Source organism: Podarcis vaucheri (assembly GCF_965113315.1).
Source record: "Podarcis vaucheri genome assembly, chromosome: Z".
Lineage (NCBI taxonomy): Eukaryota > Metazoa > Chordata > Lepidosauria > Squamata > Lacertidae > Podarcis > Podarcis vaucheri.
Genome location: NC_138758.1, coordinates 10,644,869 through 10,669,718, shown reverse-complemented (window position 1 = coordinate 10,669,718; position 24,850 = coordinate 10,644,869). Strand labels below are relative to the sequence as shown.

Sequence of the window (24,850 nt, the reverse complement as noted above, 5' to 3'; positions counted from 1 at the left end):
GCAACTCCTGCAGCCCAGCGAGCACCAAACATATTGCTCTGCTTTCCTCTGGACCACGTCAGTGAAGCCGAGAGGTGGGTCTTGTCATCTGGGAAACCCAGAACCTCCATACACACTGTCCAGGCTTGCACCCCAGGGAGGTCACTTTGATGCTGCTAATGCAGCAAAAACAACATGGGAAGCAGCAATTATGAGTTACCAGTCTCTGCAGCCACAGCAGGCGCTGTGATTCTCCAGCAGTTTAGATTCACCCCAGGATCCACACTCTATTGTCTCTTGAGTCAGACAGATGCCAACAACAAATTGGTCCTGATGTAAAGCATACACACCTTGAAGCCATATTCATGTGCATATAAGCAGCTGCCTTATACTAGTTCGGACCATTGATCTACCTAGTGCATTATATCTACAATGACTGGTAGTAGATCTCCAATGATCTACAGACAGGGGTCTTATGCAGCTATACCTGGGGATGCATAGGGATTGAACCCAAGACCTCCTACATATATGACATGGGCTCTACCTCTGAATTTTGGTCCTTCCTTACAATGCCAAATTCCATCCCAGGGGAAATAACAGCTTGAGGTAGCGAGAGAGATTTCCATTGGAGCCATAGCATGGCAGGGAATATATTAAACTTTCTTTTTTGCACAGAATGCTCTTGGTCTTGATTGGCACTACGCTGCCCCCCCCCCACATGCCTGCTGTTTTCAAAAAATAAAACCCCAAACTCATAAAATGCAATCTTCCATTTTATGTATTGGCTAGTTGGCCCTGTCTGAAAGAGGCTCTTTAGATTCTCAAGCAGAGAGCATGCTTTTCTAGCTCTGCTCCCTAAGATACTAGCCAGTGTGGTATAGTGCAGGGGTCTGCAACCTTTAAGACAAAAAGGGCCACTTGGACCCGTTTCCGAAGGAAAAAAAACTTGGGAGCTGCAAAACCATTGCGACATTTAAAACAAATATATCTCCAGAGCCGCGATCTGACAGCGGGCGGGAAGGTGACGTCGGGACTAACGCACGCACCGCCCCCATGCGACGTCACAGCCAGTACAGCACCTGCCACAGTGGGGAGTGTCGGGGCACACAATGCGCCTCCTCCCCTCGCTAGTATCGGCCCCGGAGCTGCGGTAAAGGTGTAAAAGAGCCACATGCGGCTCCGGAGCCGCGGGTTGCAGACCCCTGGTATAGTGAATCGAGTGTTAGACCAAGATCTGGGAAACCAGGGTTCAAATCCCTACCATCAGCAGGGCCAGGGGGGCAGGGGGGGCACTTTGTGGCACATGTGCTGTGAGGCCCTGGAGTCACTGCCCCTTCCAGGTCCTCAGCTTGTGCAGGGCTATCTCTGGAAAAAAAGCTCAGCAATTGTGGGTGCCCTAGGGGCTGGCGGGAGTTGCCGGTGGTCCCCACTCAACTATGAAGCTCTCTGGGTGACCTTGTGCCAATCACTCACTCTCAGCCTAACCTACAGTGTTGTTGTGATGATAAAAAGGAGAGGAAGAGGACAATATTGAACTCCTTGAAGGAAAGGTGGGATAGAAATGTAAACTAGATTCTGGATCCCCTTCGTGCAGAGTATGTCTTTTACCATTGAGCTCTGCCATCTCCCTATTGGAGGGGTGAATCTCGGTATGTCATCTCTGTCCTTGCCCATTGCTGTGCACCTGGCATGGCTGGGAAGAGGTAGAAAGGGCATAGCTGCCCATTATGGCTATGTGAAGCCCCTCTTCATCTGCTCTTTTTGAGCAGATGGTTACAATCATGGCTTTTGTCCTATGCCTACCCAAGAGTCTAAGCTTGATGAGGATTGCGGAAGAAGTCCATTATCATGACAATCAAGCCTATGAATGGTGAAATAACATGAAAACGATGGATTGTTCTTGATCTCTCACTTTGAAAGCAACAACAAGGATGCTTTCAGTACAAGCACTGCCCTAAATGTCAAATCAAGCAGACTTTGTTTACACAAACCAAAGCCACGTGTACCATTCAACCAAGGACAGGGATGAATATAGACTGCCTGTTTTCTTGGTCTAAAGGGTTAGCTGTATTTGATTTCTTAGGGCAACCTTAAGATCCACTTTTAATAAGCTGTTCAAACAAGCAACCTCTAAGCAATGAAAGATAAATGTTCAGCCCTTGTTAAGGTCACTCTGAGGTCCTTTTTTAAAATTTAATCTAATTTGCTTCATATCTATGCTTATTCACCATCTTATGATGCCATGAAACAAGTTGTGATTGTTTAACCATCAGATGCATAATGCAGAGAATATTCAGAAAGGTTATTCCCTGAGGAAGCAGGGTTAAGCTCCATGCAAATTGTTCTGCTGATACAGTTTGCAGTTGTAATCTGCCCTACACAGAGTATTGGTCTATATCAGTGTTTCCCAAACTTGAGGTCTCTAGCTGTTTTTGGACTACAGTTCCCTGACCAGCAGTCCTGCTAGCCAGGGATAATGGGAGTTGTAGTCCAAAAACAGCTGGAGATGCAAGTTTGGGAAGCACTGATCTGGTCTAATACTGACCACACAATGAATAGCGGCATGACTCCAGTATTTCAGACTGGAGTCTTTCCCAATCCTACCCTGATATGTCAGAGATTGACCTGTGGCCTTAGCTCCACTCATTCATATCCAGGAGCATCCATGTTTTTGTCTGTGCAATAGGACAGACACAGTGGCTAGGTTTTTCAGGCTCTTTTTCAGTTATATTTTCTGAAAAAGAGGATTTGGTGTGACATTAACACCAAGAACATTTTATTTTATTTTATTTTACATATGACTCTTACGTTAGTTTTCAGATCATGCCTGCTGTCTCTTGAACTTAACCTGTCTTGAAACCTTACATGACAAAGGTTTACAAATGGAAATTTAGCTGAACCATGCAAAATGCATTTGAAATATGGTTCACTTGCTCAGTTCAAGTGACCACACTGTAATTAAATTTGAGATGCTGTGATTTGGAAATTAGTCTTCTAAGCCTGGATTTGAAGGGATTTGAGAGGAGCTTAAAGTAACTAAAGAAAAATAATTAAGAGCTAGAGAGAACTGTCAAAGAGGGCTGGGATTTTGGTAAGTGATGGATTTAGGAGAGATCTTTGTACGCCAACAATGCAATCATAACCAGTGGTACTGGCCACCCCAATTTCTGCTGAGTGGGGCATGAGATTCCAAGGCGTCTCGGCACTCAACCAGGGTCGATGTTCCTTTGGGGAAGATAAGGCACAGAGGAGTCTGCAGTGTCTTTGAGATATTATTTATTTAGACACATTTTCAGCAAAATCTTCAGTGGAAAGAGATTTCTTCAAAGCAGCCCAGCACTGGATTCCAGACATCTCCATGTCTCTCTCCCAGCCTGCCTTCAGCCAGTCTGCCAAGAAGGCTTTGGCTTTCACAGCAGTTCATCAAGCCCATCTCTAAATTTGAAAGGGACACATTTTTACTTTGTGACATCACATCCGCTGTTACCTCCATCTCCCAACTCTGCTATTTACCCAGGGCTCAGGCAGTGCATCATTGACTGGCCACTATCCAGCAATTACACCTTGATGGCCTTTCTCCTTAGGCCAGGCATGTCCAACTCCCAAGAGACTGTGATCTACTCCCACTATCATCATCATCATTTATTATGGTCAAAGACCAGCTTGCAAAGCACAGCTGGAACACCTTTCACAAGAATAAAATATACATTTAAAGCAGTGTACAATAACAGCTTAAAGATTAAAATCTAAGATAAACTGGCAATGATCTACCCATTGGAGTGATCAAAGTTGTTGAGCTTTTTTGGGGGAGCCTGATGCAATTAGCTAGTTTTGACTACTCATCTTTTCCCATTACAATAATTTATAATAATAATTTATTATTTATACCCCACTCATCTGGCTGGGTCTCCCCAGCCACTCACCATTATGAGCTGGGTTTTTTTTTGGGGGGGGGGAGGTATGATAGAAAGACAGAGGGAGGAAGTCAGCCTGCTGGTGAGGGAAGCAAGGAGTTCTTGCCTTTTGCTCAGAAGAATCCGGAAGCTCATGATGCTTGACATGCTCTTAGATGCAAGTGAGCTACTGCTACATTCATGAAGCCATAATTCACCCAAGGTGATTATAGATCACACACTTGCATTGCAGGGATGAGGGAAACTGTGGGCTTCCAGAGGTGGTGGACTCCATCCTCTGATAGCCAAGCATGGCTAGTGGTCAGGGATGATGCAGCAGCTCAGCAGTATCAGAAGGGTCCCTGGTGCTTCATCCCTGGAGAAGGCTAGGAAACTTGGGCTGCAGTGACTTGGGCTGCAACTCTCTCTCTCTCTCTCTCTGCCTCAACTATTTTTTATCTCCGCTTTTAAAGAAGGGAATGAACAGGCTGTTAAATGTAGCAATATCGCTTGAACTGAGTAGTGCTGCAATGAAGCATTCTACCCTAAAACACTACGGGGGGAGGGGATGTTGTAAGAAACCAGAATGGCTTTTGCCCAGTTGTTGGCACCTGTCTACAATGGAGACAATGGAGTATGCCTCAGGGGGGTGGGGGGCATGAAGTGAAACTGCTGGAAAAATCACAACACCTTCTGTGACTGTGGAGACTGGTAACTTGTAACTGCTGCCTCTCACATTGTTCCTGACCTCCCCAGGGCACAAGCCTGGGCAGTGTGTATGGACATCCTGGGCTGCCCAGATGACAAGACCCACTTCTTGGCCTTGCTGATGCAGTCCAAAGGAAAGCAGATGTTTGGCACCAGCTTACTTGCAGGAGTGCCAGATCACAATGGTAGAAAAATGGCTTCTACAAGTACTTCACACTGGAGAACTCTTATCATCAAAAACTATTCCAGGGTAAGCCAATGAGCTGCCCTCCAGATGTTTTGAACTAAAATTCCCATAAAACCTGGCCACTGGTAATGCTGGTTGGAGCTGATGGGAATGACCTCACTCCCTTCACTCACCCCCCCCCCCACTTTCTATATGGGAGACCAACTGGCTGAGGGAACAGGGTTAAGTTCCATGCAAACTACAGTATACTGTTGTAACATAGGAATCTGCCCTACACAGAGTATTGATCTATCTTGGTGTTTTCCAATCTTGGATCTCCAGCTGTTTTTAGATTATAGCTCCCAGGACCAGTGGTCGGGTGATGGGAACCATAGTCCAAAAACAGCTGGAGATCTAAGTTTGGGAAACACAGGTGACCCAGATCTTGTTTTCATAAAAACAGGAAGTGGCACCATATTGAGTGGAGGGAGGGAAGGGAGGGAGGCATAGATCTAAGAAATGTGTTAGAGAGACACACGGATGTGAGCTTCCAGTAACACATTGAAACACTGTACTGAAGGGAAGGCCCTTTGGGAATTTGAGACTCTGTTGAAAAAGTGAGAAGCTTTGATGGCTTAATGGTTTTTTGTGACGATCCTGGTGTTTTAGGGGCAGTTGGAGGGTATGAGATGCACTTTCACTTTCACTGAGCTGTAGCCCTGCCCCAAGGAGTTCCTCCCACATTGCCTGGAATTTCTCGGGTGGGCCTGGGAAAGAGCCACATTTCAGTGGTACCCATGTCGCCATGAAAGCACAAGAAGGGGCCTTGGGGTGGGAACGAAAACTAGCTAAATGACTAAGGTATTGCATGAAACACAAAAAGTTAGCCTCTTCCTCTTTTCTGCCAAAATTATAAATGTTTTCTGTGGAATCTCTCAAGTCCTTGTACACTCAAGTACGTATCTTAATTGGTTTCTAATAAATGCCTTGCAGGGTTGCCTTCAAGTCAAAATTAAACATGGTGTGTATTTTGTCTCCACCACTAATCAGTATTTTACACAAAACATAGCTCACTAGAAAGAGGAAAAAGAAAGTGGAAGAGGTGGTTCTGAGAACAGATGCCATTCTAGGTGTTTTTCTTTTCTATTGGAAGAAAATTGCAATCACTAAACTGGTCAATTGGGTCAAGTGGTTGAGGTGAAAGCTCTAGAATTATTAATTAAGGATGGTGCATCTTGGCAGCAGGAATGAAAGAAACATAGAAAAGGGAATGGGAACATGTGAAGCCACCAATGCCCTCTAATAATTACCTAGAGTGTTTATGTCAAAATGGGTAATGTAAACCATCACTTTTTAATTAGTCTCATGTCTTATCATGGAGTGGTAAATAGCATTGTTTAAATTGTTATTTCTTTAGGGATGAGATTAATTTCTATCGGTTTCCTAAGTTGTTTTGTGTTTCCATTTCCCATGTTTTACCAGTAGGACTGCCAACAGGTAGGGAACAATGGTTTGGATCCAATGTTAGTCCTACTCCGAGCAGACCCACTGAAATTAATGGGCACATATCTAACTTAGATATATTAATTTCAATGTGTTCTGCCCTATTAGAGACTTTGAAACTTTCACACACTCACACTCACACGCAAACTCACACACACTCACACACACACATACTGTATATATACTTATTCTTTTTGTTTGCAGTGGATGGTTGCATCGACTGGTTAGTGGATCTCAAGAAATACATGGCTTTGGCAGGTGAGCCCGTTCGAGTGAAATGCGCCCTTTTCTACAGCTACATCAGGACCAACTACAGCATGGCTCAAAGCACAGGCCTTCGTCTTATGTGGTACAAAAACAAAGGAGACTTGGAAGAACCCATTATCTTCTCTGAAGTCAGAATGAGCAAAGACGAAGACTCCATATGGTTTCATGCAGCAGAGGTTCAAGACAGTGGTTTCTACACCTGCGTGCTAAGGTGTGTATCATGCTAAACTATAATTGCAGGTTTAATGCATTTTGAAACGGTGCTTTGATTTAAGATTCAGAGCTGTGGGGAATTTGAACCACATTTTCTGAAACGGTGCAATAGCTTCACTAGTCTGGTTCCAGATGTTTCAAACTCCAACTTTCAAGCCCAAGCCTAATAATAATAATAATAATTCATTTATTAATCACCTTCCATGGAAGCATCTCTAGACGATGTACAATAGAAATAGATAAAAACAGCAGAAATGTTTTAAAAGCAAAGCAATGTAGACATGCATGGCAGAGACCCACTCTTCTAGCAGGGAAAACGTGTAAGAACAGAAAGGTCTTCAGTTGTTTCTGGAAAGTGCAGATAGCCAGGATCTCAACAATAGTGCTATTCCACAGAACAGGGGCAGTCATACTAAAAGTCCTGCTCTGAGTTGATGTGAAGTGGGTTTCTGTTGCCCATATAAAACTGCTTATGTATGCATCATAGAAACAGCTAATCTGTATTGCTTCTCATTTTCCTTTCTTTCTTCGGGAATCCTGATTAATTTTATATTTAAGATAGCATTGTCAATGTAGCAAAAAAGAAGAAGGGGATAAAGGGTTTCTGCTGCAAGGATCTTACAATTACAATCTAAATTTTAATGGTTGGGAAAGAAGAGGTGGAGGCATGCAAAACAAATAGCAGAGAACAGAGGAATGGGAGAGAAACATGAGGGATAGGTTTGAACAAGTGCTGTACATGGTGTATTTACAAAAAATCACACCCAGTACTATTCATACCATTCATAATAATTACGCCCACTTTTGTTGGATACCTACTTTAGCACAACTGAATAAAGCAAGCCTTACAAAATAGCAGATTCAACAAAACTAGCTCTCAGAGTAACATCTTTGCAGACTGATTAGCACCAAGGATAAGGAATACTGTATGTTGCAGCTCCCAACATCCCTGACCATTGACCGTGATGGCTAGTGATGATTGGAACAGGAGTTGAACAACCTCTGTAGCACTGCAGGTTCCCCATCATTGATTTAGACATACAGTCCTTTCCGTTTCTGCTGTTCAGGCATGACCAACATTTCTTATGTAGCTAAAATGGCACCATTCTATGGCAACTACAGAGGCAACATAGAATTGGGAAACCCATTATATTAGCTGCAAGTGGGAGTGGGACAGGTGACAGTGGTAGACATTTCCCTGTCTTTCTGCAAAGCTAGGAGGTGAGGGGAATATCTCTGTGGCAGGAGGTGAATCTCAAGTGGTTACAGAGATGTCCCCTCACACCTCTGACAAAGCTTGCCTGAGCACCGGCCAAAAAAAACCAACTCATTCTAGACTTGGTTTGTGTGTGTGTAGATACATTTTGAAATACATCATTGATGCAATGGTAATGTTTTAGTGATGGTTGTGGGCCCAGGTGCAGTGAGCCTGCCAGCGGCGCCAGGGGTGTGGGGTGAACAAGACACAAAGGATGAAATAATCATGGGACAAACTTCTTTGGATTAAAGAGGCCAAGACTTTATTGGTTACAGATGTCCATAGGCTTTGGCGTAGGCATTGGGTGTGTATCCTGAATCATCTAGCCCAACTGCTGGTTGATGGTTGATTGATCAGAAGGGTCAATCCTGGATTGAGGATCACCCTATCAAATCAGGCCATTTTGTGTGTGTGTGTGTGTGTGTGTGTGTGTGTGTGTGTGTGTGTGTGAAGGGGGGTTGCTATGGCCCTTCAGTCCCTGTCTGGGTGACTGGGCAGAAACATGGCCACCTAGACCCCTTTAATGCAGCTCCCCTGGAGTGGGAGTGGGGTGGGTTTCCCGATTCCCACCCTCCAACCCAATGCCTTAACCACCAACAAGCTGTGACAATTGCTATGAGGGATGTGCCAGCCAAAATACCCTCACAAGAAAAGCAAACAAATGGCATGCAGACCCAGGGTGGAAAGACTGTCAGCTGTCACAAAAGGGAGAAAAGCTGTGACATTCATACATGGGGACCATGTATATGGCTCTGAGGTGGGTGGGTGGGGATTTCAGAAGAGACATACTTCTGCATATATCTGGATATTCTCTGTGACTGTCACAACACTACAATCATTTGCTGTTAGATTAAAGTATGTTTTCTGACTCCAAGAGGGCTTTCTCTTCCTGTATGCACACTGCTGGTTGTTGTTTTTTCATAGTGTGTCTGGTCTACAAAATGTTGTGGCCTATAAGGATATGTGTGCAGATCTGTCCTACTGCACACATACACCAGCTATGCTCCATGGGCCTGCCTTATGTTCTGTGCATGAAGAACAGCTTTCTTTTCCTCATTCTTGCTTGGGTGAAAAATGAAGTTTTGTAAGTACAGAATCAGGCAGGCTTTTGCACATACACAGTCTGTTGTAAAAACAAAAACAAAAAAAGCTCCTTCCCCATCCTTTCAAGTTGCTTCAAGGCAATGGTGACCAGCTCTTATGGATGGGGGGAAATTGAACTCAGTTTGCATTTAACAGGAAACCTACTTAATCCACACTTTCTGAAACAAGGTGTGAATAGCCAGACAACCATCCTTTGAAATTTGCAGTTTTCCGAAATTTGCAATACAGTACTCCAGCCAAGTAATGTGTATCAAAAATGCATATAAAGGTAAAGGTACCCCTGCCCGTACGGGCCAGTCGTGACCGACTCTGGGGTTGCGTGCTCATCTCGCTTAAGAGGCTGGGAGCCAGCACTGTCCGAAGACACTTCCAGGTCACGTGGCCAGCGTGACGAAGCTGCTCTGGCGAGCCGGCACCAGCACAGCGCACAGAAATGCCGTTTACCTTCCCACTATAAAGCGGTATCTATTTATCTACTTGCACTTAGGGGTGCTTTCGAACTGCTAGGTGGGCAGGAGCTGGGACCGAACGACGGGAACTCACCCCGCCACGGGGATTCGAAGCGCCGACCATACGATCGGCAAGTCCTAGGCACTGAGGTTTTACCCAGAGCGCCACCCGCATCCCTATCAAAAATGCATATGCAAGGGCAAATAGATTGCATAAAACTGCATACATTAACATGCCAAACTGGGGTATAAAGGTAAAGGGACCCCTGACCATTAGGTCCTGTCGTGGCCGACTCTGGGGTTGTGGTGCTCATCTTGCTTTACTGGCTGAGGGAGCCAGCATACAGCTTCCAGGTCATGTGGCCAGCATGACTAAGCTGCTTCTGGTGAACCAGAGCAGCGCACGGAAATGCCGTTTACCTTCCTGCCATAGCAGTACCTATTTATCTACTTGCACTTTGATGTGCTTTCAAACTGCTAGGTTGGCAGGAGTAGGGACCGGGCAACGGGAGCTCACCCTGTCGTGGGGCTTCGAACCGCCGACCTTCTGATCAGCAAGTCCTAGGCTCTGTGGTTTAACCCACAGTGCCACCCGCTGGGGTATAGTGCTTGGTAAAAATCTGTCTGTTTTGCATATAAAAATGTGTATATTTGAAGAAATTAGCACCAAAGTGCTGATTGGTTTTTTATGTAAGGCTTTTTTAAAACGGCAAACTGATGTGGAAATGTTGAGAACTGAGCTTAAGTTTGGAAAAATGAGAAATCAAGAGAAAGAGAAACTGAGTTAGCAATCCCTACCTCTTGTGCATGCACTGCCAGTCTCAAATCAGTCCAACATTGCTGTGTGACTTCAAGTCGATGGGTTTGATCTCACACTCAAAATGATGTATTTCAGAGCTTTGCTGAATAGGGGCCATTTAACAAGCAGAGGAGTACCTCTCCTAAACACACATTTACATTGGGGACCAAGGAGGTCATGCGATCTTCTTTTAAAATGAATGAGTTTGCCTTTAAGTTCACCCAGGAGAACTTTAAAATGCAAAGAGGTCTGAACGTGCTTCCAGCCCAAACTGCCTCTGCTCCAAGGGCAGAGAGACTGACAAGCAAACAAATGGAACAGTCTGGGTCATGACTCTGATATGCCATTGCCTGACCTGTGTCCATTACTGCGTCTCCCATGGCCCCCTGATGGGATAGCATTTAATAGGATTGGCTATTGTATTAAAATGTTAAACTTGAAATGCTATAAGCAGTGGATTTGATGCATAATTGAGTATTTCAGTGATTGTAAAATAGTTCCCTCCCATTACATTTGTGGAGCTTAGGTACCTCACTGCTTCCTGCACCAAAATGGCAGCTTGCCATTACGGTACTTTATGTAACTGGCTTTATTTGACAGCCCTGCAGCATTGATGCTAAAGGATGGCTGGTGAGTGGTACTTCAGGTTCCCACCGAACCAGAATCAGGTGACATTAAAAGCCAATCAGGCAACTTTCCCTACCCTAGTGCCCACCAGATGTTTTGAACTACAACTCCTACCATCCCCAACCATTGGCCAAGTTGTCTAAGGCTCATGGGAGCTGTAGCTCAAAACTTTTGGAGGGCATCACCTACAAAGCTGATGACTTGTATGTCTTCTCAGGTTGGGGCAGTTTTTGGACACTTGCCTTTTGCAGGTGAATGAAGACTTGCAAACCACATGGCTGTATGCGACATTGAGTAAGAGAGCCATGTCATGAAATCTAGAGGGCTACGGTTGTCTCCCAGCATCCGAGGCCTTGAGCTCTGAGGAATCTGTGTTTCCCGCTAGGAATTTTTCTGATTATCCTGGAGTTCCTGCCACCTATACAAACTGTCTGAGCACAACAGTGACCTTACCTGAAAACTTCCATTATTCAGGATCTGTCTGGATAACATCATCATTATTATCATCATCTTCATCATTACATACAATTATATAATTGATCATTAATAATAATTTTGTTCAAGCCAGTACTTTTTATACAGGGAGGAATTTTTTATTCTTTCCCCTTTCCCATTTTTTTTAAAAAAGAAATGTCTGAGTTCTTGGCATTATTTCTCGTAATTATACATAAGACCACATTTCTTGCTGCAATGCATTTATCTATCTCTTTTTTTGTCCCCTTTCCAGAATTTGGCAATGTGCTCTTATTTTCTTTGTTTATCAAATTGCAGGTGGCTTGAAATAGTGGAGGATTCAGTTAACAGTAATTCATTTTCATTTCATTAAATGTGTGTGTTGGGGGGGGGTAATAATGTATTAGCCCCTGGGTGCCCACGCCACTGATCTTGTAATTCCAGACAGATATAGATATGTAGATATATGCACACAACATACTTCTCTTCTGAGTAAGCAGATGTTTACATTTGTACTTAATAGACCGCTCTTGTCTGCAATCTTTCTTCACAGCAGAGAGGGCTATATTGCCAGGTACCCAGGTCCAAATGCTGGTGAAATTAACCCCCTACAGCTAGAATATTTGGAGCAAATGGAGCCAGTTACAAAGAAGGGATGTAGCCCAGTATTACAGCACATGTGTGTGCCTGTCAGTAATCACACATTTCAGAGTTGGCATTAACTCTTTATTAGCAAAATCATGATCTCCACAGACTTGGTTGAGTGTCAGGCTTATTGAGCAGAGCAGCTCATTCCCAGTGGACTTACTCCATGAAAAGCAGTTGCCGAGAATGGAAGTCCCTGACTCCTCACAGCTATCTAGGTCTCCTCATCTCCAGGGTTTTCCCCACGCAATCAGGGTCTACGCCTACATGAAGCCAACCTCTCCTCCACCTTTTTCATGCCTCTTCTGGTTCTGGGAGACAGGGGAGGAGGGGAGCCTGTTGCAGCAGGAGGGGGAGATACCAGTGACTCCTCACCAGCCGGAACTCTTCATCTCTGCCTCTTGGCCTCCTTCATCCCACTTTCCTGCTTTAGCTTCTGCCTTGATTCTGGGCTTCTCTCTGCTACAGACTCCCACAGCTAACTAAGCCCTATTACATATTCAGGTTCTAACACCTCCTCTTCCCAGTTTTTCCCCTTCTCCCCCTGATCACCCATTTTTGTCCGACCACCAATCCCCAGGCTCAGAGCCTTCTTCCCATGATGGTTCCCCAGATGGTTCCTCCCACCATTCCTCTGTGCCCAACCAGTCCATGGCATCATGTTTCACATGCAAAAGGTCTCAGACTCTTATCTCTGGCCACCTGCTTGTAAGGTTAGAAAAGATGCCTGTCCTGTCTGAAACCTGGAGAGACACTGTCAGTCCTTATGGACTAGGGAGGTGGGGGGCTTTTTCAGCACAACGGCTGCATATCCTCATGAGCAACTTTTCAGAGATTATGTGTTAGTAGTGGGCAAGACCAGAGGCAAAAGTATGTGGAGCGAGGTATGAAATTCTTGCCTTTATAAATTAGTCTACATTCCAGTCACCAGATGCCAGACACTTCTCCATCCAATAGAGAGACAGAGAGAAAGAAAAGAGGGAGAGTGTGGGAGCGAGGTGGACTCTGGCCGTTTCTTCTTCAGCCACACATCTTTCCATCCAGGCGAACAAAGAGCATTCTCACAGGTTTAAAGACAGGTTTCAGCCAGGCGAAATCACCCAGGAAGAGGGTGGCGTAGGGCCAGTGAGTGGCATGGCCTGAGAAAGATCCTGAGGATCAGACAGGCAGCCCTGGAGGACCACATTTGTCTCTTGGGGCTGAGATTCCCCATCCCTGGCATAGACTGCAGTGAGCCAGACAGGCCAATTGTTTGACTAGGTTCAGAGCATGTGCTGATGGCCCCTGAAATCCCTCATTATGCGTCTTTATCTTTAACTCATCAGACATTCAAATAGAGGACTAACACAGGACGCACAACCACTCTACTAACACAACCTAAAGGTCCTCACTAGCCCAGGTTCCAGCCACCATAGCTGAAATCCTAATGACCCTGACAGTGATTCGTTTCTGTCATGATGCTAGAAGGAAGCGTGACGATTGTGATCTGAACATAATTCACCCTGGCTTCCAATTCATGTCTCCCAACCATCCGCGTGATGTTGTGTCGCCCAACACAAACCACTGTTAAGAGACACAGCTTGGGTACCTTGACATTTCTGAGCAGAGTATAGAAAGTAATGCATTCTGCAGCGTGTCGGTATGCCATTAATCTTCCTCTGCCTGCTGATGCTACCGTAGTTTAAGACTGTCAGCGTTTCCATTACAAGGCCTCATTTTTCAAGAACTTAACAAATCAGCTGCAAATATTCCGCTCTGGATTGAAACATTTCAGGCAAAAGCACCAGGAAATAAACTATCTGCCACCATAATTGGTTGAAATAAAACATAAATCCAAAATCCGTGATGGCTAAAACTCATCAGCACAAATTGTCTGTGGATGCATGTTCTGGCAACTTTATAGTAGCCCGGAGATTTCCAGGCACTTTTAGTATTATTAATAATAAATAATTTTGTAAAATTCTTTATATAAATTTTGCATATTAAACCAATTTTACACATATTGATCAGCTGATGAAGCCACATGATTTCCAAATTCAGCATTAGCAAACCACAGGCTGTTGTATTACCACACAACTCAACTGTAGGACTTCGGAATTCACTAGGGATGAAAGAATCTGCTAATTTCTGTTTCTTTCAGTTTCTCATTTTTATAATGTTAAATTCAGTTCTCCACCTTAGGTTGTGATTTTTTTAAAAAAGAAATAAAGATTGCACCTTTGCCTAAAATACGGATTCTGCTATTTTTATTAGCAGATATAAAAGTTCAGTTTATGCTGGTCGGTGTTGATCACCATCCAGAGTCCTGAGTGAATCTGCTTAGGGGACAAAAACAAAGATGTAAAATTTGCTCTCCTGAAAGGAAGGAAAACCACAGCTTCAGCTAAGAACAAAGCTGATTTGCTGCTAACCTCAGCCCCAGAGGGAGTTGCTAGATAGTACTCCTTGCAGTTTGTAATAACATCACACTTCATTGCCATTGGGTGCAGACTGTGGGAAAAACAACCACCACCACCACTGATTCTTTTGCCATGCCTTGTGATTCTCACACCTGGTTTGCATTTGCAGCAAAGGCTGCTGTGCACGGTGATTGCTTCCTGACACGTTTGCAAATATGGCTGCCAATTTTTATGCTAGGTAAGACATTAGAAGTCAGGAACCCTCCCTCCATTGCTGGGGAGGGGGGGAGGCCAAAAGAGAGCACCAATCTGCACAGAATTTTTGTATGCCAATTTATAGATGAGTTTGGAAATCATGACTTTAATTGGGATGGAGATCCAGAGGCCCTCTGGATGTTGTTGGGACCCCAACCCCTGAGAATCCCTGGCAACATGGACAATGGACAGGGATGATGGGCACTGTAGTTCAGCAATGTCTGGAGGACCACAGGTTTCCTATCCCTGGGCCATATTTAATAGGAACACAATAGTGTGACCAGGCTGTCTGGGTGCCTGTTTAGTATGTGGGGAAAGCAGGGACTCTCACAGACCTCTTCCTTGCCCAACTGCTGTGCTACAGCCCTGCAGTCCTGCCAGTTGGCTCTTATTAATTTTGGAAATTAAACCAGTTACACACATATCGATCAGCTGATGAATTCACATGATTTCCCCAGCAACTTAATTATATAGCTTTGGGCAGTGTGAGAGCCTCAAATGTTGCTGAGGGCTGCAAAAAAAATGTGCATATATGTTGCGTCATACGCAAATTTGCACCCTCTTTCACTGGAGTGAACTAGCTGGATTTGACTAGCTGGATTTCTGCCATGCCTGCAGGTAGAAGAGCTCCGTTTCCCCCTCAATGGCAACCCCAAACAATACAAAGGTATTGAGTTTTATGAGTTGTCAACCAGTTTTATTACTGTGGATCTTTCACCAGGTGATTTTAGGCTGGTAATGCTACATTTGGTGCAACAGAAGGTATGGCAATTTATTGTGGAGGATGAGGGAAGGATTTAAGATTTGCAACAACCAAAGTTCAGGTGTGCATACTTGGATAAAGAGGTCATTAAATTGTTCAAAACTTTAAAAGTGTGAGCAGGTAGATGCACAGGGTCTGGAAACAATAGATCAGTGCTCTTTCTGTCCCCCTCTCAGCATGAGCTGATGTAGTAGAGTGTCCTCCTTAACATTTTTTTATACCCTTTAAACAACAAAGAGAGGCTTAAAGCAGTAGTTGAGTTCCAGCTGGCAGCCCATTTGCTACCTTTGTACTCTAAATGCCTGAATGAGTGTGACTCTTGTGACATGACACAGAATATTTCCCAGGAGCACTATCAGGTGTTTTTGTTTTGTTTTTAAGTGTGTTTTGGGGGTGGGGGCAGGAAATGCCAGCCTCAGGCACCAGCCATGATTAGGGGTTGGCAAGAAATTCATTTCTTTTTTCTTTTTTTATTAACATATAAAAAAATACATTTACACAATACACGTACACAACACACTACCTAATTTTCATAACACAAAACATACCTACATTACTCTATACAATAACTACCTATACTATACATATCAACATACCTACACACCTACCCCATACGGACACCCACCAAGTGACTTGACTTCCAGCTGTTCTTGTTACGCTACTTTATTTTTCCAACTAGCTTAAACGCATTTCATTATTTCTTTAATCTCTTCTTGTATCTTAACTTTACTCTCCTTTCACTCTAATCATTTTCTGGATTCACTCAGTATTTGTCAAAAATTCTACTTTTTCCACATAATTTTTGATGTACAGTGGTACCTCTGGATATGAATGGGATCCGTTCCGGAGCCCTGTTCGCATCCTGAAGTAAACGTAAGACACGACTGTGCGGGTCGCATTTCGCCGCTTCCGTGCATGCGTGTGATGTCATTTTTAACGTCTGCGCATGTGCGGGCAGTGAAACCCAGAAATAACACGCTCTGTTACTTCCGGGTCGCCACAGAGCGCAACCCGAAAATATTCATCCTGAAGCTACTTCAACCCGAGGTATGACTGTATTCCTTAAAGATAGCCCACTCCTTATTCACTTTTTGTGCCATATCTCCTCTTATCCTCCCTGTTAGTTCGGCTATAGGAAGTATTCCATCACTTTAGATAACCAGTCTGTTTTAGTTGGGAGGCTGCTGCTTTTCCAATTTTGGGCAATCAATAACCTTGCCGCCATAGTTGCATACATAAATATTGGCAAGAAATTCATTTCAGTTCACATCTTCATATGAACTAACTTCCTATGTGCTTTCTGAAGCAATACACAAACCAGAATGCAGTGATCCATTGAAATGCACACTTCTTCAAGTTAATAATAATAATAATAATAATAATAATAATAATAATAATAATAATAATAATTTATTATTTATACCCCGCCCATCTGGCTGGGCTTCCCCAGCCACTCTGGGCGGCTTCCAAAAGAATATTAAAATACTATAATACATCAAACATTAAAAGCTTCACAAAACCATTTTGTGGTGCACTTCCCTGTTCAAACAAAATGTGTGCAAAAATGCATGTATTAGGGGACAGTGGGCACACTAAGATGCTGATAAATTTCCACAAGGCCTTTTCAAAAATGCAAACTGATGCATGAATGTGGCGAACTGAGCTTAAGATCGGAAAAAACAAGAAACTTGGGTGTTCTTCCCTATAGGGGATTTGTTAGGGTTCCTCCCACCATATTACTTACTTTGAGGCTCCCATGTACATACAGATGCCTCCTTTTTTGTGGCGTGGGTCTACTTTAACTGCAAAGCTATCAAGCATATCTTGCCCAAGTTCAGTATTAGAGCAGATCCTCTGAGTCCCTATTTTCCAAGGACAGTCCTGGATTTACAGAAGCTGTCCTGGTTTCTGATTTGATCCCAGAATGTCCTGCTGTTCCTTAAGTAAAGGTAAAGGGACCCCTGACCATTAGGTCCAGTCACGGACGACTCTGAGGTTGCGGTGCTTATCTCGCTTTGTTGGCCGAGGGAGCCGGCGTACAGCTTCCGGGTCATGTGGCCAGCATGACTAAGCCGCTTCTGGAGAACCAGCGCAGCACATGGAAACGCCGTTTACCTTCCCACCAGAGCGGTACCTATTTATCTACTTGCACTTTGACATGCTTTCAAACTGCTAGGTTGGCAGGAGCAGGGACCGAGCAACGGGAGCTCACCCCGTCGCGGGAATTCGAACCGCCGACTTTCTGATCGGCAAGCCCTAGGCTCTGTGGTTTAGACCACAGCACCACCCACATCCCTCTTAGGCTATCCCCATTTTCATCAGAGAAATATTGGAAGGCATGGAGTTATCTTACCCCCCAAGCCATCTGAATGTAGCCCTGTATATGGAAGTTTTTTTATGTTTAATGTTTTATAATGTTTTTATGTCAGACCCTCCAAGTGTCCCTATTTTCCAGAGACAGTCCCAGATTTACAGAAGCCGGTTTCTGGTATTCAGAGGCAAATATTCTAATATCAGGATCCAAATTTATCTAGCATTTTATTAAAGCTTAGGCACTGCAGTGTATGTGTGTGAGTGTGCACATGTGTATTTTTATATAAAAATCCATTTCATCAAAGATAGAAAACCAACAAGGAATCCTCCCCTGTCCTTTCTGTTGCCTTGGTAAGAATTATATTCCTGATAACTGAACCATGGAAATGCCTCTGGGGGATCCGATGTCAGAACCAACATTCATGCTAAACTTTTATATTCGCCTGTAGTGACATTTCTCTGATTACATTTAACCTGATTGGTCAGTGGGAGATTTCCTTAGGATTCTAGAGCATGCACCCCAGTGATTGTGTTGGCAATTTGAGTCCCCCCCTGCCCCCGCCTCCATGATAAACTTGAATTCCAACAATGGGAGGCAGAGAGTGTGACAGAACCATATGGTGCGGTAAGTGAAGAGTGCACAAAACCCTGTCGAGAAAGACGGAGCAATGCCAAAGGATTAAGGTGGGTTGCAATAAAGGCATCAAAAATATATGTGCTATTTTGCTGTTTTATAAGACAGGGAATTTACATGCTGACTCATCTGGATTATTGGTGCAGGGGGAGGAATTGGAGGTGTTGCACAGAAGAACACTAGTGATTGCACTAAAACGTGGTAGCTCAATGAGCAGAATCATATTAGAAAGATAATAAGCAATGGCAGTTGTGGTGGCTACCCATTGCAACCGCTGAAGTGGAAGGCAGAGAGGCTAAGCATAAGTGGAGTTTAGCAACAATTCATGCTGAACTTGTATATTTGCAGTAGTGGCATTTTCTGCAATAGGCAGCACCAACTAATTTGAGTTCAGTCCCCATCCTCCTTCCTGCTCAGGCAATACTGAACGAAGGAGGAGGAATCTGACGGTCACTTAAGATAAACAGTGGTCATAGCTGTCAACCTTCCCTTTTTTTGCGGGAAATTCCCTTATTCCATCACTGTTTCCTGCTGCTTCCCGCTGCTATCCCGGATTGTTAGATATCCCGTAGACTGTCTCCAGGACAGGTGAGGCTGCTGACCCCTTATTTTCAAGGCTGCTGATCCTTATTTTCAAATTTGAAAGTTGACAGCTATGACAGTGGTACCTCTGGTTAAGAACTTAATTCGTTCTGGAGGTCCGTTCTTAACCTGAAACTGTTCTTAACCTGAAACACCCCTTTAGCTAATGGGGCCTCCTGCTGCTCCTGTGCTGCCGGAGCACGATTTCTGTTCTCATCCTGAAGCAAAGTTCTTAACCCAAGGTACTATTTTTGGGTTAGCGGAGTCTGTAACCTGAAGCGTCTGTAACCTGAAGCGTCTGTAACCCGAGGTACCACTGTATTGTGAACACAGGAATAATATAACACTTGAACAGAACTAGTCGTGGATCAGAGACTTAGGCTGTATCTGCACTATGCATTTAAAGCATTATCATACCACTTTGAACAGATGTGGCTTCTCCCAAAGAATTATGGGTGCTGTAGTTTGCTAAGGGTGCAGAGAGTGGATAGGAGATCCCCCATTCCCACAACAGAGCTGCAGTTACCAGAGTTCCCTGGGAAGAAAGATTGTCTGTGAAACTACTCTGAAAATGGCAACTCTACGAGGGGAACAAAGGCCTCTGAACAATTTTTAGCACCTTTAATAAACTACAGCTCCCAGAATTCTTTTGACTTTTTTAAAGTGGTATGATAGTGCTCTAAATGTATGGTGTGAATGTGGTAATGACCAGCCTTCAAAACCATATAAACTGATAGTGAGGTATATAAAGTTGTGGTTTTGATAGTATATGAGCTCCTGTATTAATGCCTCCATCAAGGGGCTTAGGCAATAAGGAGCTGAAAATTATTTTCCAGATGCTAACATGTTATATACTTTTTGTTCAATATTAATCATGGTCATTATTACAGCATTACCACAATGCTGGGTTAGATGACCCCATGGGGTGGGCAAGTAAATTTATTCTGAAGTTCTAATTGCAATTTTTTGAAGATGATAAACTAAAAAATGAAAATGGATTGTGTTTGATCCTTCCACCCACAAACCAAAACTTTCAGAATTGCACACACATTTTCAGCTAATGCACATCCTTTTTGTGCAGACAAGTGTCAGCCTTTGGAAGGCAACACAGTGGGAATCAGGATAGTTGGCAGAATGACACGTTGGAATAACCAAAAGCTCCTGTATGAGATCAACCTTCAAGTACCTTGTCTGATTTCTTAGCAGAGACTAGCCGTGCGCCTTCAAAATCTGATAGTCATGAACCTCATTGTTTCAAGCAGAATTGGGTGTTCTCTAATGTGTTTAGGTCTTCATTTATTTGAGCTGAAGTTCCCTACCTCCACTTTGGAACAACCTTCCAAAGTATAGTGTCTGTTCTTACTGAGGTCATTTCTTCACACCTTCACCTTATAATAAAGGAGATTGGGGTCCTTTTTTTTTTTTGTCAGCCACCCACATAAGTGAACACATTAGCCATGCAAGAACATCTTCTCCCCCCCTTTTTTTTTTGTTCTGTGAGTGCAAATCCATTTCTTTCCTTGACCCCAGACCACTGCAAATAACACCCAGCAAAAGCTGTGAGAGTCTAATGAAAACAAATATAAAGCAATTATTCCTTTCCCCAAGAGAACAAATAAAATAACCTTTTATTTAAGCAAAACGAGGAGAGAGGTTGTAATAATAAGGATAACAGCAGCCACCCAAAACGTACTTTCAAGGAAATCCATTGGTTCCAAAACTAAAAGTAACTGGAGCAGGGGGAGAAAACCATGCCTTTTGAGAGACATCATCTTATTTATTTATTTTTAGAAAAGCAGTGAGAGAACAATAATAAGACAAGGTTTAGAAGCATACAGTAGAATCCTAGGGTTGGGAGGGACCTCAGTGATCTTCTAGTCCAAACCCCTACTGATGTAGGAGGTTCACTACTGTAGCACTTGCCATAAACCATGTGGTGGTGTCCTGGAGGGATTGGTCAGCTCAGGAATAAAGATAGGAGGAGCTCAGGAAGTTAGAACTAGATGACCCAGGGGAGAGTCCCAGTAGGCTTGGGAAGGCAACACCGGAGCCTCAAGAAACATCAAAGCTAGAGTTACTAATGTGTTAAGCAGTCACCATTAGCCAGACCCCACCAACTGCATTTTTAGTTTCAGAGTTTCAGACAGAACCTCAGACAGGTTTTTCCCAGCCCTACCAAGAGATGCCCAGAATTTGACCTGGAACTTCTCCCTGCAAAGCAAGTTCTGTACCACTGAGCTATTGCCCTTTCCTGCTTAAAAAAAAATCCAGGCGACCTGGATGTTAGGACTTAAGAGGGTCTGGTGGATTCCAATTGGCTTGTAGGAAGTTGCCGTGCACTGTCAGGCCATTGGTCCTTCGTCCTTCCCAATATCCGACCAACTGATGGGCTACGTTGGTTATATTGATGCATCCGTTCCTCCACCCCCAACTGCCCTATATTTATTCATACTTTTGCATGTCAAAACTCATCCCAGCAATCCTCTTTCTTGAGTCAGAATGGGATGCCCTTGAGAATTGTACTCATGGGAATGCCCATGCACATTCCCATTTGGTTACTTTGCTGATCATGGGTAATAGCGCATATACTGGACACTTCCTATTTCTGAAGTGTGTGCCCTATTAATCCCCTCTTGTCACCCCCCTGGCCGTGTACACAGTGTTTTGCTAATCAGACAGTCAGTTTTCTCAACCTTGCCCACCCTTAATTGTAACTAATGAGGGGAGTTGTGCGTTTTTAGGTCCTTGTTCCACAGAGCACTTTAAATAGAAACTGCCATGGGCAGTGTTGAAAATATGAGCTAAATAATGCAAGATTGTTAGCAGAAAAATATGGCACTATTAAATTAGACCAAATGCTCATTTTTTTAAAAAAACCAACCCTCTCATGAACTCCTTATTTACCCAGACTTCCAATCTGTTTGACCTTTCTTTTTGTAATCAGAAAGATCCATAATCATCCAGGTAAGTTAATTGTTATCAAATGCTCCAAGTCTGCTGATTATATAAATAATGAATTTGAATTATGACATGCTGGCAGCTGGAAAACGTGGATTTTCCTCCAAAAGACTTCTGAAAGTATCTCTCTGGGGCATGTTCTGGGGAAAACTGACTTCTAGCCAAGTATGGCCAATAGCAGGATGCCTAGGAGACCTGAGACAGTTCTCAAGGATAGCAGGAGTTAATCCAACACAGGCTGAGACTCCACCTGCACTTCAGTTTTAAAGTAGGATCATGCCCCTATAAAGTGTCATGGCTTTCTTGAAAGAAAATTGGGAAATGCAGCAGACCCTCCAAGTTCTCCAAATTTTCCAATTTTCCAGGGACAGTCCTGGTTTCTGACTTGATCCTGGGACATCCCACTTTTACTTAAAGGTAAAGGGACCCCTGTCCATTAGGTCCAGTCGTGACCGATTCTGGGGTTGCGGCGCTCATCTCGCTTTACTGGCCGAGGGAGCCTGCGTACAGATTCCGGGTCATGTGGCCAGCATGACTAAGCCGCTTCTGGTGAACCAGAACAGCGCACGGAAAAGTGGTTTACCTTCCCGCTGGAGCGGTACCTATTTATCTACTTGCACTTTGACCTGCTTTTGAACTGCTAGGTGGGCAGGAGCAGGGACCAAGCAACGGGAGCTCACCCCTTTGCAGGGATTCGAACCGCCTACCTTCTGATCGGCAAGTCCTAGGCTCTGTGGTTTAACCCACAGCACCACCCGCGTCCCCACTTTTCCTTAGAATGTCCCTATTTCCATCAGAGAAATATTGGACAGTATGTTAGGACATCCCAGTTTTCATCAGATAAATGTATGGTGTAGTTTGTTAAGAGTGCTGAGAGTTGTTAGGGGACCCCCATTTCCCTCACAGTGGCCCCTAGCCAGAGAGATTGTGTGTGGAAACCCCTCTGAGAACTGTTGTCATGAAAACAAAATTCAGCAGCATGAAAACAGCATAGAGTTGAGCCAGCAGAAAACACCAAATTAACTAACGGCCTGTTAAAAATTCCAAGTCTTTATCAACTGCCCAAAGCATTGTTGTGATGGGGCATGGCAGGCCTCGCTCAGCAAGGAATTCCATAGGGCAGGTGTAATAATGGTAGGGGCTCCACCCCTTTTTATTAGCCTCGCCTCTTGTGGTTGAAGAATTTGGAGCAATGCCCCAGCTGTCAATCAGAACATGTGAGGAGGAGAATATAGGAAAAAGTGGTTCCTGAGATAACTGGGCCCAAGACCTCAAGGGCTTTAAATCTTAAGACCTCCACTCTGGATTAGCCCAGAAACAAATCAGCAGCAAGGAGAATTGTTTTAGGCAGTAAGTTCTGAGTGGGAGGATGGGGGCACAGCACTTGTGCTGTGGTGTTGCTCCACCTGTACTATGGATAGAAGGATCTGGCAGTTTCAGTTTTCTCAATTTCTCATTTTTCTGACCATAAATTCAGTTCTCTGTACTTCTGAAGGAATTCGATTTTTTTAAAAAAATCCTTATGAAAATGCTTTAGCATTTAGTGGGTATTTTCCCCCTGATAAATACAGTTTTGTATGTGGTTTTGACTAATGTACAGTCTTTGCAAGCAATTTCTTCTCATATAATGCACTTTTGTATGCTGTTTTTACTAACATGGTCACTTTTAGTTACACTTTCACCTAATAGATGCATGTTTGTAAACACTGGTTGGTTGGAAAACTGCATTGCAAAATTTGGAGAAATGCCTATTTGGAAGGATGGCAGTTTTGGTCCTCAGGTTGCTTTGGAAAAGTATGAATTGCCTGGATTTGCCTTTAAATCCAGACTGAATTGAATTTTTCCTCCATCCCTAACCCCCTACTTAGACTCTGAAGTGATAGAATCCTATCTACCACCTCAGGATATCTTTGATTTCATTCTGCTGTGAGTGTAAGGCTGCACCAAACTCCTAATAAATTCAGTGAGACTTAGCAGTGAGACTTAGCAGTTCAATTACACATGCCTATGATTGAGTTTTTGGTGACCAGCCTTCTCTTCCAAAGATTCAGTGACAATTTTGCGTTCTTTTAGGGATGTATATTTATTCCTACGTCCTACAACATAGTAAAGAAAGTTGTTGTAAATAAGACACATTAAAGCTTGAAATTATAAATAGGCAGGCTAGTTGTGATCTACCAGCCCAGGAAAACCCCTCACCTCCAGCTCAACTGCTGGGGGGGGGGGCATTGTTGCCATCCTGCAACAGCGTTCAACCTGGAGGTAAGCGTCATTTTTCAAAATTGCACCTGAGGCTCCTACTACTCCCCTGTGTCATCCCAGTGCCCCCCAGTGCCACTTTGGGAAATGCTGAGTGGAATTCACTCCAGCAAGTGATGGTCAAAAAACCTGGGTGGCTTTAAAAGAGGATTAGACAAAATCATGGGGTGGGGTGGGGTGGGGTGTGTGTTAAGGCTATAAATGGCTACAGCTGTAATGGCGATGCTCCACTTCTACTGTCAGAAGCAGTGAATACCAGTTGCTGACAGTCCCAAGTGACAGCTGTTGCACTCAAGTCCTCTTTGTGGTCTTCCTTATAGGCATTTAGTTGGCCACTGTGAGAGCAGGATGTTGGCCTTTTGGCCCAATCTAACAGGTCTCTTCTCCTGTTTTTATATTGTCTTTTATAAGCCCTCTTTCTTTGGCTACAGAAATAATTTTGAAACACTGATTCGTGTGTGTGTGTGTGTGTGTGTGTGTGTGTGTGAATATATAGTTGCAACATGGTGTACCGATCATCAGGATCTGGCATCTCCTCTTGTGGCAAATTCCTCCCAAGGGTTTCTCTTTGATGGTTTGTAACCATCCAACATGTCAGTCTTATTCCAAACCCCTTTGGCTTT

General features: G+C 43.9%; 1 protein-coding gene across 5 annotated transcripts in view; it reads left to right on the top strand.

Annotated features, from left to right (window-relative positions):
* IL1RAPL2 (interleukin 1 receptor accessory protein like 2) overlaps nucleotides 1-24,850 on the top strand; it is a 491,230-nt gene that overhangs the window by 260,954 nt on the left and 205,426 nt on the right. For all 5 annotated transcript variants that reach the window (XM_082207241.1, XM_082207242.1, XM_082207240.1 and 2 more), the window contains one exon: nucleotides 6,454-6,727. In XM_082207241.1, coding sequence (XP_082063367.1) covers nucleotides 6,454-6,727 — 274 coding nt within the window. The remainder of the gene's footprint in view (nucleotides 1-6,453; nucleotides 6,728-24,850) is intronic.